The 14,660-nt window shown below is 42.3% G+C and overlaps 1 protein-coding gene across 8 annotated transcripts in view; it reads left to right on the forward strand.

Moving 5' to 3' along the window:
* The window catches only part of SATB1 (SATB homeobox 1), a 108,269-nt gene extending 107,102 nt beyond the window's left edge, over positions 1-1,167 (forward strand). For all 8 annotated transcript variants that reach the window (XM_014517941.2, XM_025198945.1, XM_014517940.1 and 5 more), the window contains one exon: positions 98-1,167. In XM_014517941.2, the coding sequence (XP_014373427.1) occupies positions 98-595 (498 nt within the window). In that variant the 3' untranslated portion in view covers positions 596-1,167. The remainder of the gene's footprint in view (positions 1-97) is intronic.
* Positions 1,168-14,660: the final 13,493 nt, after the last annotated feature.

Below are 14,660 nucleotides of genomic sequence, written 5' to 3' on the forward strand. Positions count from 1 at the left end.
GAGTCTTTAGTTCTACCTTGGTAAATTGTTCTCTATATTTTTGTGGTGATAAAAATATCAGCAAAAATACATTAAACATGTTTGCTTTGTATTGCAGCAACAGCAGCAGCAGCAGCAGCAGCAACAGCAGCAGCAGCAACAGCAGCAGCAACAACAACAACCAGGTCCCAGACTACCCCCACGACAACCTACAGTTGCATCACCAGCTGAATCTGAGGATGAAAATCGTCAGAAACCCCGACCTAGAACAAAGATTTCTGTTGAAGCCCTGGGAATCCTACAGAGTTTCATACAAGATGTAGGCCTATATCCAGATGAAGAAGCAATTCAGACTCTCTCCGCTCAGCTTGACCTACCCAAGTACACCATTATCAAGTTCTTTCAGAACCAGCGATATTATCTCAAGCACCATGGGAAGCTGAAGGACAATTCTGGTTTAGAGGTGGATGTTGCAGAATACAAGGAAGAGGAGCTGCTTAACGATTTAGAAGACAGCATCCAAGACAAAAATGCAAACACGCTTTTTTCAGTTAAACTAGAAGAAGAATTATCAGTAGAAGGGAACACAGAGCTTAATGCTGAGTTGAAAGACTGATTTTAAAAGTATTATTTTCATTCAACAGTGCCACTGGTATTTACTAATGAAATGAAAATTCCATCATGCATTCTGTCAAAAACCTTTTATTATTCATTGTTTGGCCAATGAATCTTCCAAAACTTGCACAAAAGTTGAAAAAAGGATAATGCAGACTGCACTAGATGTTTTACTCTGTTTTACAAACTGCTTTGCAGCTACAGATGAAGCGTTGAGGATTGTTTGATATTAATTTGTGTTCACTGGTACGCTGTGTGAGTGTACCCAATAAGCATGATACCAGTGATTTTGATTCTGGAGCCTTCAGACAAGCATTACAACTTTTGTGATTTATTGTTTCATTTTTTTTTTTTAAATGATTACTGTAACACTCCACACTTGATCTTTGAAACTCACGTTTATTTAAAAAAAAGAGTTTGTTACTCTTGCTCTATTCTATGTTACAAAAGAACTATAGACTGTGGAATGCAGTTTAAAGATAACATATGCCAACAAATGCCTTGTATTATATGGCACTGCCGTAATTCAGATTTGTTTTCTTTTGGAAATAAAGGTCACTGTATTTTTTTTTCCATTCTCATTGTTACATGATTTTTAAAAAAATGAAAAGAAAATGTGAAACACAATTTAGTCCTCATTATTTATTTGTAGATCCTGCAGCATCATGTTGTAATTAATTTTTTTGGAAGTTTCCGTTAAATGTAATATTGCTTCTCTTGTTATCATACTGATTTTTTTTTTCTATTTATAAATGTATTTTGATGGGCAGTAAAACAAAGTGTCTTAAAAGTTTTAAATAGAGAAAATGTGCTTTACACAGTTGCCTATAAAAAGTGCTCTATGTTATCCAAGCAATTCATACTATAAGCTTCACTCTAATTGTTGTATGCAATTTTTACTATCATGCAAATAAGCTTAGGTAAATAAAACTAATAGATCACCTTAGAAACTTATGCAATTAATGTGAAAATAATTGATGTTTGCAATGTGTCTTCCTTTGGTTTACAATCAATTTTAAAGCTATAGCTGTATAAATTTTCTGTATAAAGGTGTATTTCTTTTTTATGAGTTTATTGCTATGAAAACACCAGTTATTTTGTTACAGCTGGCTGTTTTTATAAGTGTATCACAATTTTCTTTATGCAGAAATGTTCTGACTAGGAGTGGTTATTGACTGTAACTACACAATTAAAATTGTTTGTATGGTATGATATGGCAGGGTTTGTCTGCGTATGTGTGTATCTGGGAGGAGTAGCTGTGCTCTAAGTGCACATCCTTACTACCATTTTGAAGATGATTTTTCAATTGTTCTCTTTTTAGAGCCACACAGATTTTTTTTTTAAATTAACTTCTTTAAATTTGGATTTAGCCAACATAGTTGAAAAAGAAACATCATTTGGCTATGAAAATCATAACCTGTCTTTTCTTGGTTTAAAAACTTGCCTGTCCAACAGAGATAGCAGGATATTATTGAGTCAAAAGGCTATCAGGCAAAAACATATTTACAATTCCTGGCAGTAATGCACTTATAATGGATACAGCTAGTTTTATTTTGCACTAGAATAATGCTAACACTACTACTTACACTAATGTATAAACATTAAGAAGGCCATTAATAGTCAAAGTAAATGGAAAAGATGGGAGTTTTGTACAACAATCTCTTACTAAGTAAGATTATTTTAATGATCATTAATAAAGTGGTTGATAAAGCCAGAATAATTAGTAAGCTTTGAATTTATGTAAAATTCATGTCTAGGCTAGCAAGAATAGTACTAGAGAGGTAAAAAAAAACACAGTGAAAGTTGAAGAACAATTATGGACAGTTTATTAGTTAAATGAAAAAAGCTTTAAAAACCCCACTGAGTTCCATTTTTTACACGAGTTTTTGAAATTCAGTGCAATTATTCTTGATATTCTGTAAAATTTTAGTAATTTATCAGGGATATTTTCAAAGGCACAACTGATTGAAGTGCCATTTTGAAAATCCTTTCCCGTCTCTCCCTCCCCCAACTTCCATAACTGTATTAGTTTCCTTAAAGAGACACAACATAGGCAAGCAAACCATGTTTTTTCACTCTGGATATGAGGCAACAAGTCAGAACAGTGTGTGTAATTCTGGGCTTTTGTCAGACCTTTCAGGGTCCTGAGTATGCTCTTACATAAGGGGTTTGCCACAATTAAAGCTAGTGGTGACCAGTAATTAGTCTGGTTGCCATTGTACAAACCATTACTCTGGACCATGGAAGTCGCTTTGCTTCAGTGGATCTTACCTTGGTCTCAAGCACACCCAAGTATTATCAATTGAAATAGCTAAAAAGTAGGTTGGCATAAGAATGGGTCCCTATTGTAGATACCTGCCTCTTACTATCACTGTGGCCACTTTAATATGGCTGTTTAATTTAAAGTGTAATGGTAGTTGAGATTTTTTTTTTTAAGCACGTGAATATGTTGGTTAAGGGGGAATGGGACACATCCTCTCACTCTGCATACTAACCCAGGAGCATATAAAATGCTCTGATAAAGAGGGCAGATGCTAGACTCTATAATAGATTAAGAACTAATATAGAAAATATTTATAAACGGTGTTTCTCTACTGTTATGCCACCTCCTTTTCTTTGTTGTTTAATGCCTCACCTGGATGTCAGTGATGGGGGTATCCAAATCTCTCTCAAACTCATATTTCAAGTAGCTGGCTTGCTTTAATGTTTACTGCAAACATGAATTTGAGACTGTATCAACCAAAACGCTCCTAATCACCTGGGCCTCCGAAGTTAAATTTCTTAGCTACTAAAAAGTGACTGTGGTGCCGTCTCATTAACGTGTATTAGAGAAACAGTGGGGCTTAAATGTTATTTGCAATAAAATCAAATGTCTGGCAAATACAGGAAGCAGAGAGAAAAGTTTGATAGTGTTAGGTGGGAAAGATAGGCCTAACAGCTTTGGCAGTATAGCTCAACTTGAGTATTTCCTTAAAGAAATAAAGAGGAAAACAAAACATAGAATGTCTTTATTACCTTCTTCCTGACTTCACCTATGTTAAAAGGCCTAGCAATCCAATGAGAACATGGCTTTGGGGCAATCAGCATCCACAATCACATATTCCAAAGTTGATTGCCAAGTTAAGGTCTCCCTTTCCTATTAAAAGGGATTGCTAAGTTTGTGGTTGAATAGATGTTCTTTTAAGTTTGTGGGTTGATGCAAAAACTAACTTAAAATGATAAGGTGTTCATAAAAGGTTTATCTGTTTAATTTGCTCTTTGAACTAGAAGGCTGACACAAGGGGGGAAAGTGATGGCCCCCCATCTCATGGAGAGCCTGATGACTTACATATTGAAGTTCTGAGTTAATATTAAGTTTGTGTACTGGGGCAGCATCAACTGCTGCTATCAGTCCTTTGTTCCACTGTGAAATTCCCATACTTAGCAGCCACTAAATTAGGTGCCAAGAAAGTCCAACTCAAGCATCAAGTATTAAAGACTATTTAATATACTCCATTATGTCAAAGTATTGCAGAAACTGAACACTTTATGATCTTACTTAATGTTGATTATATTGTACTGTTGGGTCACAGACCACTGATGGAGAAGCAACAGAAATATACTCTAGGGTCACAGAAGTTACATTGGAGTAGCTATAGTTTGTCCTACGGTACTGTACATTCACACACAATCTTTCATTAAAGCGAATTGTTTGGTGTCTTAGTCTGCAATAAGTAATCCTCCTTGGGACAGGAGTAGCTCTGCTTGGCAGTGAATGTCTTTGCTTTGAGGTTCATGTGGACACATTCCCAACTACTTTGTGGCAGTCTTCCCACTCTTGTCCTGCAGCATTGTTCTGCATTATGGCTTGATGTAGCTGTGTGCCCTTCCTTGCTGTGGGTCATCTTGCCCAAATGCCATATCCCTGTTTAAATGCCAGCACGTAGCCATGCAAACTGCATCTTGCAACCAGGCACAGGTGAGTTCATATACCATTAAAGCACCCATGACTGACTCAGCTTCTTCACAGACCTCTGCAAAACTCTGGACTGGACTCCCCTCTGAGTAGCTGCACATCCAGTTCCATTTGGAAAAGAGTTATCAACAAGAAAGGGACGTACCTGGGGCTTGTCACAGTGCTGAGCCAAAGAAAAGAGTGAGACATGCCCACAAACAAGGAGCAAAGACAAAAACAAATAACGTTCACACTATTTGCCCACGGTATGAGGAACAGAGTTGTATTGTTCTCGGTGCTGCCATCACACTGGACTACTGATAAAGTATTCAAGATCCCACAGGTAGTTCCTGTGACCTCCCATGTGTATCACAGTATCCAATCAGGAGATTGTTTTGTCTTGGCAGCCAAGGACTGTACAATGCAGTAAGTTTAGAACTTATACAAGAACCCTTGAACACGGTCACAATACGACTTGTAGAGGGAAGTTCTACCAGCAGTCTCAATGAAACTGCTTCAGGAGGAGCCATCCCAACAAAGTATTACATCAATTGCTGTAACAATACAAGTGCATAAGATAATATAAACATCTTTTTTTTCCAAGTTTAAGCTGTGTGGCACTTGGTTGAGCAAAGCTTGAAGCCTCTGTCTGTCCAGCTTTTAATCTCTCCCCTCCCCAATTAAATGGTGACTGTCTATGCTAGAGACTTACAGCAGTGCTGCTTTTATTTTTCTGCAGTATCAAATCCCACAGCCATAAGCCATCCCTGCAGCCTTCCAGTCCCCCTCTTGGAAGTGCTCTCTCTGTCTCTTTCTGCCTGCCACAGATCACCTCAGACTCAATCATCAAGATGTCAATACCACAGGAGTGCTAAAAAGTCAAACTCACTGTGTGGCAGACGTGTTTATTGTAATGGCAGGTACAGAAAGAGGAAAAGCAATAGACAACAATACATTGTGCTCTAGGTTTTATGATCTCAGTTTTTCCCTAACAAAGTTGGTTTTGTGAAGTTGATTGACAAAACGGGCTTCAGGATTCTACCTCATTTGCAGTGCATTTCATGTGGGATTTGTCAGTGTCATGAAACAGGATTCAAAGCAAAAATAATAGTATACTCTGCCGCACATTGCAAAAGAAAGCAGCCTTCCTGGGGCCACCTGTATAGCTTGTTTTTCACTTCCAGTTCTGCAATAACTGCTAAACAAGCATGCTACATCTCTTCATAGTTTACTCCTTGCCTTTCCAAACTAAAGCCTTCTATAGCTTTTGCATTCAGCTGTAGGTAGATCTCCAGCATCTAGAAAGTCTGAAGAGGTGCCTGTGCAATTACAACCTACTTTGTGGCTGCCCCACCCAGCATCCTAGCTGGCCCACCCAGCCAGAGGGTTTACAGAAGAGGGAAAATGTCTTCACATCTCAAAGCAAACCCAGAATGGGAAGAGAAGATGGCAATGCCATTTCAAAATGGCAGGTAAAGCAATACTGTCCCGTTATTAGCATGTAGCCTAGGACTGAAGAAATAAGTACTTGTGCTATTCTTGACATCCCTTAACAAGTGAATGCCATGGTCCAAGCAAACATAGCACCCAATGGGAGGCTGACAAACCTCCAAAAGTGGGGGGGAAAGAGGGGGTGAAACAAGAAAGGAAATGGTCAGTGCATCCAAAGAGAGGGCCAGGAAGATTTTCTATAGTAGTCAAAAGGGCTCACAAGGACATGCATAGTTCTGGAAAGGAACCATAATGCAAATCGTACATAGGTTAACAGCTGTATTGAGGTGCTTTTCATAAAAATAGCTAAGCACTGCATCCCATTCTTGTGCTGTCTTGCAGACTAGTGAGAATGCACCACTCTGGGACCACCTTTCACTCACCAAATTTCAACTCTTTCCATGGCCACCTTCTGGGCAAAAGACAAGAACAGTTGCTAATGCTCCACCAGCTCCATAGTTTGGTCATGCTGGTGTCTTATTTACATGAATGGAGATCCCACAACTTCTCTCAGTAGTTTTTAACCACCCTTATAGTCAGATAGTTCTTTCTAATCTCCAATTTAAATCCCCACTGCTGAAATTTGAGTTCATTGCTCCCTGTCCTGTCTCCTGACAGAGAGTAGTCTGTTTTGGGGCTGTCCCACTTCTGGACAATGTGGAGGGAGGGAGAGGAGGAACTCACACAATGCAGACCTCAAACCCCTGGGCTTCATGTGGCATGGGCCACAGCCCCCAACTCCCACCAGCCACGCATACATGGTCCCCCACTGCCACACGTGGGCCAGGTAGCTTAGATCTCTCCTGTTGCCCACACAGCATGAACAGAGCAGATTTACTCTCATGCAAGCACAGCTCCTCTCTTGCAGTGTGGCCAGCTCAGATTACTCCCTGCTACACATGCAGCATGCTCTTGCCATCCAGCACTATCCCACCCCAGGAGCAGAGGCAGGAAGCAGAAACAGGAGGGTGGAAAGGGAGCCAATGCTGTGGAGCTGTGGGGGCAGGAGTCCAGGGTCCAAATGTTAATCCCTAAGGGGTCACATGTGGCCCGTGGGCCACTAATTGGACAGCCCTGGTCTATCTCCATCCTCTTTACAAGTGCTCGTCAAACATCTAGGCTGTTATCAAATCCCGCTTAAATCTGCTCTACACTAAATACTCCTAGTTCTTTCAACCTTTCCTGAATACTGCTAGTAGCCTCTCTTCAATCTGATTTTATAGAAATGGCATTGTCCCCTTTAGCCAGTTCCTTATCCACCTTAAAATTTTAATGTTAATCCCCATTTTTGCCATTTTAGTAATTTCCCATGATGCACAGTACCAAATGCTCCGCTTAAATCTAGATAGATTAGTTCCACTGCATTGCCCTTATCTAAGAAGTCTGTTACCTATCATAAAAGGATGTTAAATTCATCTGTAATGATCTTCCTTGGATAAAGCCAGGCTGCATTTTGTCCCATTTTTCCATCTTCCATGTTCCTCTTTAGTCTTTCCTTACAAAACTATTCTATTGGAAAAGAGAAGGAAAGGAGGAAGGCCATAACCATTCTTGTCTTTAGGTGATTGGAAAAAAAACCCCAAAATATTCTGTGAAAAAAATCAAGCAGAATGAAGAACTTTTCAGGAAAAAGTGTCTAGCATTTTTTTTTTTGCTTTCACTTGCATTTTTCACTGCCATAACTTTAAACTTAGTGCAATGTAGCATCATCGTGTTTTAAAAGTTTTCATATGAAAATATTTTGTTACACACAATCCATGACATAATATGGAGAAAATTATCCAGGTGCACATCTGCAAGGGGCAAGCAGGGAAGTGTATGCTTAGGAGCAACCAACATGGGTTCATTAGAGGCAGGTCCTGTCAGACCAACCTGGTTGCCTTCTATGGCCAGGTCACAAAATCCTTGGATGCAGGTGTTGCAGTGGATGTAGTCTTGCTGGACTTTAGGAAGGCCTTCAAGACCGTCTCTCACCCCATTATCGTTAAAAAATTAGGAGATTGTGGTGTCGATGCCTACACAGTAAGCTGGGTCACCAATTGGCTGGAGGGCTGCACCCAGAGAGTGGTGTTGGACAGGTCATTTTCAACCTGGAGGGATGTGGGCAGTGGGGTCCCCCAGGGCTCAGTCCTTGGGCACTGTTCAACATCTTCATCAGCAACTTGAACGAGGGGGTGAAAAGCACCTTGTTCAAATTCGCAGGTGACACTAAGATGTGGGGAGAGGTGGGCACGCTAGAAGGGAGAGAGAGGCTGCAATTGGATCTGGACAGGTTACAGGGATGGGCAGATGAGAATAAGATGGGATTCAATACTGACAAGTGCAGGGTACTGCACCTAGGGAGAAAGACCCAGCAGCATACCTACAGGCTGGGGAAATCCCTTCTCATGAGCACAGAGGCAGAAAAGGATCTTGGAGTCATTATAGACTCCAAGATGAACATGGGCCGCCAATGTGGGGACACGGTCAGGAAGGCTAATTGCACCTTGCCATGCATCCACAGATGCATCACAACCAGGTCTAAGGAGGTGATCCTCCCCCTCTATATGACATTGGTCAGGCCACAGCTGGAGTACTGTGTGCAGTTCTGGGCACTGCACTTCAGGAGGGATGTGGACAACATCGAGAGGGTCCAGAGTGCCACCCGCATGATCAGGGGCAGCAGGGCAGGCCCTATGAGGAGAGGCTATGGGACCTGAACCTGTTCAGCCTGCACAAGAGCAGGCTGAGAGGGGATCTGGTGGCTCAAGGGAGACCAGCAGGCAATTGGAGAGTCCCTGTTCCCCTGAGCACTACTGGAAGTAACAAGGAATAACAGCCATAAGTTGACGGAGAGTAGATTCAGGCTAGATATCAGGAGACACTACTTCACAGTCAGGGTGGCTAGGATCCGGAACCAACTTCCAAGGGAAGTGGTGCTCACTTCTACCCTGGCGGTCTTCAAAAGGAGGCTAGATAGACACCTTGCCGGGGTCATTTAACCCCAGCATTCTTTCCTGCCATGGCAGGGGGTCGGACTTGATGATCTGCTCAGGCCCCTTCCAACCCTACCAACTGTAAAACTATGATATATATTAATATTCTTAATAGGTCCCTGCAATCTAGGTATCAGTAAGAGATCCTATACTGCACTACCTAATGCCATTCTAACGCCTATCCAATGCCATATATTTTATCAATCTCAGAATTCCTTTAGAAGGTGTACAGTCTAAACACATCTCTTGTACTAGCTATAAATCTGTGCATGTTTTACCTAAAACAGGGAGTTGTTACTGTTCACAGGGTAAATAAGTATTTTTGCATTCTATTTTGGAAACAAATTTAATTATTTACCTGCACTTTTGTTCTAAAAGCAAGTAAAAATATTGATAAAACAATACTTTTCTAAGAATGGCAATAAAAGTGTACACCTGCACCAAGTCCTAGCATGCCATATTCTCAGATTAGTCTGTTAAAAACCTTTCAAGAGGCATACCAAGGAAATAGCTGTGCAAATGTGCTGCTGCAATAGAAATAAATGACAGTTATGGTGATCCCTTTCTAGTTTCCCCAAGATGTAGACATGCTCAGGTGTGCAATGTGTCGCCCAACTCCAGTTACTCAGCACAGGCAAGAGGGTGTGACCATTCCAATCAGCTGATCCTTAGCTGCTAAAATAACCCCTTGGGGATCAGGGACAGCCAAGTATAAATTGAAACAACCTTCAGAATGCTGTAATTTATACTAATTTTCAGCTGCCTCTGGGACTGGGGTTGGGCAAAGATGGTTAGGCCATTTTACCTCTGGTTCTGCTCCAAGCACAGCTCAGCTGCTTCGGAGAGTCTGCCCTGATGTGTGTTACAGCTACAAATTCAGAATTATGAAATGTAGCCATTAAATCTTTTTTGCTTTGCTAAATAAGAGATGTTTGCAATATCCAATACACCTTTAAAAGCTTTACTTCTTCTGCAAACAGATATAGCAGTTGTTCTGTATTCAAATGTTTTTGTTCTCTGTACCCCCCAGGTTGAACTCAGAGTTTGGGGGGGGCGGAGGGGGGCGGGGGATGGGACAGCAGGGTATACTGGTCTATTCCAGGAAACCAGAAATTGCTATATAGGGCTCTTGCTCTGGAATGTTCTCCTCCTTTGGATCTGCTAAATCCAGCTTCGTGATTTCTTAGGGTGAAATGCAAGAAACAGATGAGAATTTGCAGTAAGTTTTCCTAAATTGCATATTCTCCATATATTCTTAAATTGTGTCAAAGGCGCTTGCCAGGAGAGAAAAAGAGCATGTATGTGTGTGTATGATTGTCTTTCTGCTGTGCTATAATAAGCTTCTGTGTGTGTATATGTGCTCAAAAAATGTACAAGGACAACAAAATAGCAAAAACACAATGAGAAAACAAATGCAGGTTGAAAGGAATTCCATGGAACAGAAAGGATAGCAAAAAACCTGAATGAAGTAAAGAGAAGGGGGCAAAAAGACACAAAACATAAACAGATGACTGAATCTACAGCACTCCAATACAATAATGGTAGTATAGGATCATAGGAACATACTGAAAGGGACCTCACAAGATCATTTAGTCCACTTGCTCAAGGCAGGTTCATCCGTGTCTAAACCATGCCATCCCAGTGATGGTCTAATCTGGTCTTGAAAATTTCCAAGGATACAAAATTGCACAGCTTGTCTAGGTAGTTTGTTCCAATGCTTAACCACCCTTAAAATCAGAAAGTTCCTCCTAATTTCCAATTTAAATTCCCTCCACTAAAGTTCAAGGCCAGTGTTCCTAGTCCTGTCTGCTACAGCAGAGGTTTTCAACCTTTTTTGTCCCCTGGTGGCCAGTCAATGAGCCTTCCCAAGTACCCCCCAGGGGTACTCATACCCCTGGTTGACAACCTCTGCGCTAAAGCAACAGAAAATAAGTCTGTCTCCACCCTCTTTATAATTGCCCTTCAGGTATTTGAAAACCATTATCAAATTGCCTTAGTATTCTCTTCTCTTCTATTCTCTTCTCTAAACCAAATAATCCTAATTCTTTCAGCCTTTCACCATAAAATATTCTTCCCATTGTGAAATCAGAAAAAATATATGCCTTAAACTTTGACTATTTTAGTTATAAGATGACATAACCGCTTTGTGGAGAATTGCTGGCTCTGTATAGTAAAACAGATAAGAAAAAGTGTTTGTTCTTTGTAACTCCTCTGCAACTGCTTCGCTCACCGCGGCCTTAAAGATAGCAAAAAGTATGTACAACTCTGATTTGCAGGTGCAAGAAGGAGGTTTGTGAACTAACCTCGCCTCCCCCATTAGTTCCCATCCTGATTACAGCAAAGAAATAATGAAGTAATATTATAGCCGCTTTTCATGCTAATTTCACTATATGATCACGTGAGTTGTAAGCAACTGTTAAAAAGTATATAAGCCTCCTGATTTTGCTCTTGGGGGGGGACCCCTTCCAAGTGCTTGGGAAATCCATGTCACTTTGGAATCCCCCCCTACAGCTGTAGTTTCTTTTAAATAAAAGCTTCTGCTGACCTGACCCAAAAGTATGCTGCGTGTGTTTCCACGACAAAAGCTTTCTCTCATGCGAGGATGAGCTCTATTTGATGCAAGAAGTCTATGGGCTGACAAGAGGTAAAATGCTGCTTGATCCCGAGGCGCCAAACTTGAGAGGTAAGAGACCTAATTCAAAATCTCTATTGGGGTTTCGGAGGAGGACTGCCTGTAGGCTCCCAACTTGGCCGTGGTAACTGGATCTGAACCTTGTTAAAACAGGTCAGTCTGAACCTTACTGCCGGCTAAAATTTTCTGTCTGGTAAAGGATCCCATTTTGTGTCTGGTAACGTACGTTTTATTTAGGGAGAAACTGTATGAAGCACCTTCATCCTACAGCACATCGGGCTTGTCGTTAATTAACTAAGGCGGTGTGGGGGAGGAGGTCTGGCTGACTGAATGAATGTGCATGTGTGTGTATTTAGAAATATGAGCCACTGACCAGGTCTGAGACTACGGTTGGGTTCAGCCGCCCCAATTCTGCCTGACAGGGCAGTTTTGAAAGCAAGGGGGCCCAACTGGAACCTCGTGACCCAGTGGACAGGGCTTCCCAGTGATTGAATAAATGTGTGTGTGTGCATTTAGAAAAATGAGCCACTGACCAGGTCTGGGACTAAGGCTGGGTCTAGCCGCCCCGATTCTGCCTAAAAAAGGTAGCGTCGAAAGCAAGGGGGCCCAGCTGAAACCTCGTGACCCAGTGGACAGGGCGTCTGAGTGATTTTGTCTTTTCCAAACCCCTTGTCCCAGTAGCTTCTGCCGAGAGCAGGAGTGAAAGGATTCCTCTTGTGTTTCCCTTCCCATTTCCATTTTATGAGCCGGTGTCGGGTCAGAAGCCTTTTGTCTGGGCAGTGAAAAACTGCGGGGCAAGGCACTGAGCGGCCCGGACATCCTAAATAAGCCTCTCCTACGTCTCCCTGTGTGACTGAAAATGGGAACGAGTCAGTCTAAACAAGTTCCCGTCCCCCCTAAGGGGACTCCGGCGTACTTTATGTACACACACTATTCTCCCGAGGCTTGCAAGTACCTGGATAAGTGGAACTGGTATACTAGGGATGATCCTGTGAAGCATTTTCCACAAGAAGGAACATTTGATCAGGATAAAATAGTGCACTTAAGAGGGGCTTTAGAGTCCCGTGGATCCAAAACACCACAAAACCAGTGGGACGCGTTCTTTTATTGGTATGATGAAATGTCCAAAAGGCGGACAGAATCTCAAACTAGGAGCCTAAAAGACTCTCAAGAAAAATTAAAACAGCAGTTACAAGCTGTTCGGGAGAAATTGGCTGCTCCCCCAAATTACACGCCGGCCACCGCTCCGATGTATCCAGCATTGCCCGGGGCGCCCCCACCACCGGAGCCAGCAGAGGATATCCTTGACCTTTGTTCGAACCCTGCTCTCCTGGGACTCCCACATCAGCAACAACCGGTTCAACATCAGGCTGCAGCCCAGGCTAGTAACTCATTAGCTGAAGCTCCTTCAGTAAATCCATCCACGGAGCTTAATAGTCTGGACTCATCCACCATATCTGCCACTCAATCATCACCAGTGTGGCAATTTACTCCTGGGTCACAACCCACCACAGGTGTATTTAGAAGAATGGGAATAGGCATGGAAAGATCTCCCATCAATCTTAGATCCCGAGCTGCACAAGTTTACCCCCTAAGACAAATGCCAGGCATTGGCACCGATGGACAAAATATAGTAACCGTGCATGCACCCTGGACTCCAGGTGATCTCTACAATTTAACTCAAAAATTCCCCAAAATCAGGGAAGACCCAGAAAAATTTCAGGAAGAATTGCAGACTGTTATAAATTGTTATAATCCAACATGGGCTGACATTAATCAGCTCATGCGATCGATTTTGCCCAAGGAAACTATGCTACGTCTGTATGCTGCCTGTACTTGGCCAGATCAAAACCCAGGGATTGGCCAAGACTTTATTGACAAGAGAAATGCTTTGGTTCAGGCAGTTCTCACAATTTGCCCAAAAAAGGCAGACTGGACCAAAATAAATACCTGTAAACAAAACAAAAATGAACACCCCAGTGACTATTTGGAACGCCTCAAACAGGCATTTGAACGATACTCAGGAATGGATAACCCAGTCGGAAATGCTAAACAAGCAATAGTGGCAGCATTCATCCAGGGACTTAACCCTAAAATTGCTGAGAAAATTCAAACAGTAATTATTGGCTGGGAAACTAAAGATTTGACTGAAGTCCTTGCTGCGGCTAACCATTTTCATAACAAATTGGAACGGTCTAAAGACAATGCCGAGTTTAAGTTAATGGCCTTACAGATTTCTCAGTTGCAGGGTCCAGGTAGAGGAAGGGGACGAGGACGGGGAAGGGGAGGCCCGGGTAGATTCAGGGGAAGAGATAGATCCTTGAGCCCACAAAACCCAGGCTATGGGAACCAATGTCATTATTGCAAGCAAGAAGGACATTGGAAATCAGAATGCCCCAAGCGCCCCGGCCAAGGACCCAGACCCCAGTCCCTGCCCCCACCTCCACTTCCTGTCAATTTTCCCAGTGTTGAATAGGACAGCCTGAGGGACAGTGACATCATCGCTCCTTTGCTTGCTACTGACCAATCTGGTCCGTTTGTTGAATGCCTTATTTCTGGTAAACCTGTCTCCTGTCTTGTCGACACCGGAGCATCCCGCTCCACGCTAAAGGCTGCTGAGTTTCCTTTTCTACCTTATTCTCCTGAAACTATAAATGCTGTCGGTATAGGCGGACAACCTATCCCACATCCCGTCTCTGAACCTGTCTCCATCTCTATTGGCCCTTTGTCTGAAAATCATGCCTTTCTTCTTAGCCCCTGTGCACCTGTCAACCTTCTTGGTAAGGATTTGTTGTGTAAACTGGGATGCGTGATTTATTGTAGCCCAGATGGTGTTTACCTTGAGGTACCAGAACATAGGGAAACTGAGCTTGTGGCTTTGCTAACCCAGGAGTACTCTGAACCTGACACTTCCTACTTGCAAGAGGAACTGTTGGCACGAGTACCTCCACAGCTGTGGTCCACCCATGCAAATGAAGTGGGGCACATGCTGAGTGCTGAACCAGTGCGTATCATCTTGAACCCTGCCAAGCCA

This window comes from Alligator sinensis, unplaced genomic scaffold (assembly GCF_000455745.1).
Source record: "Alligator sinensis unplaced genomic scaffold, ASM45574v1 scaffold29_1, whole genome shotgun sequence".
Taxonomy (NCBI): domain Eukaryota; kingdom Metazoa; phylum Chordata; order Crocodylia; family Alligatoridae; genus Alligator; species Alligator sinensis.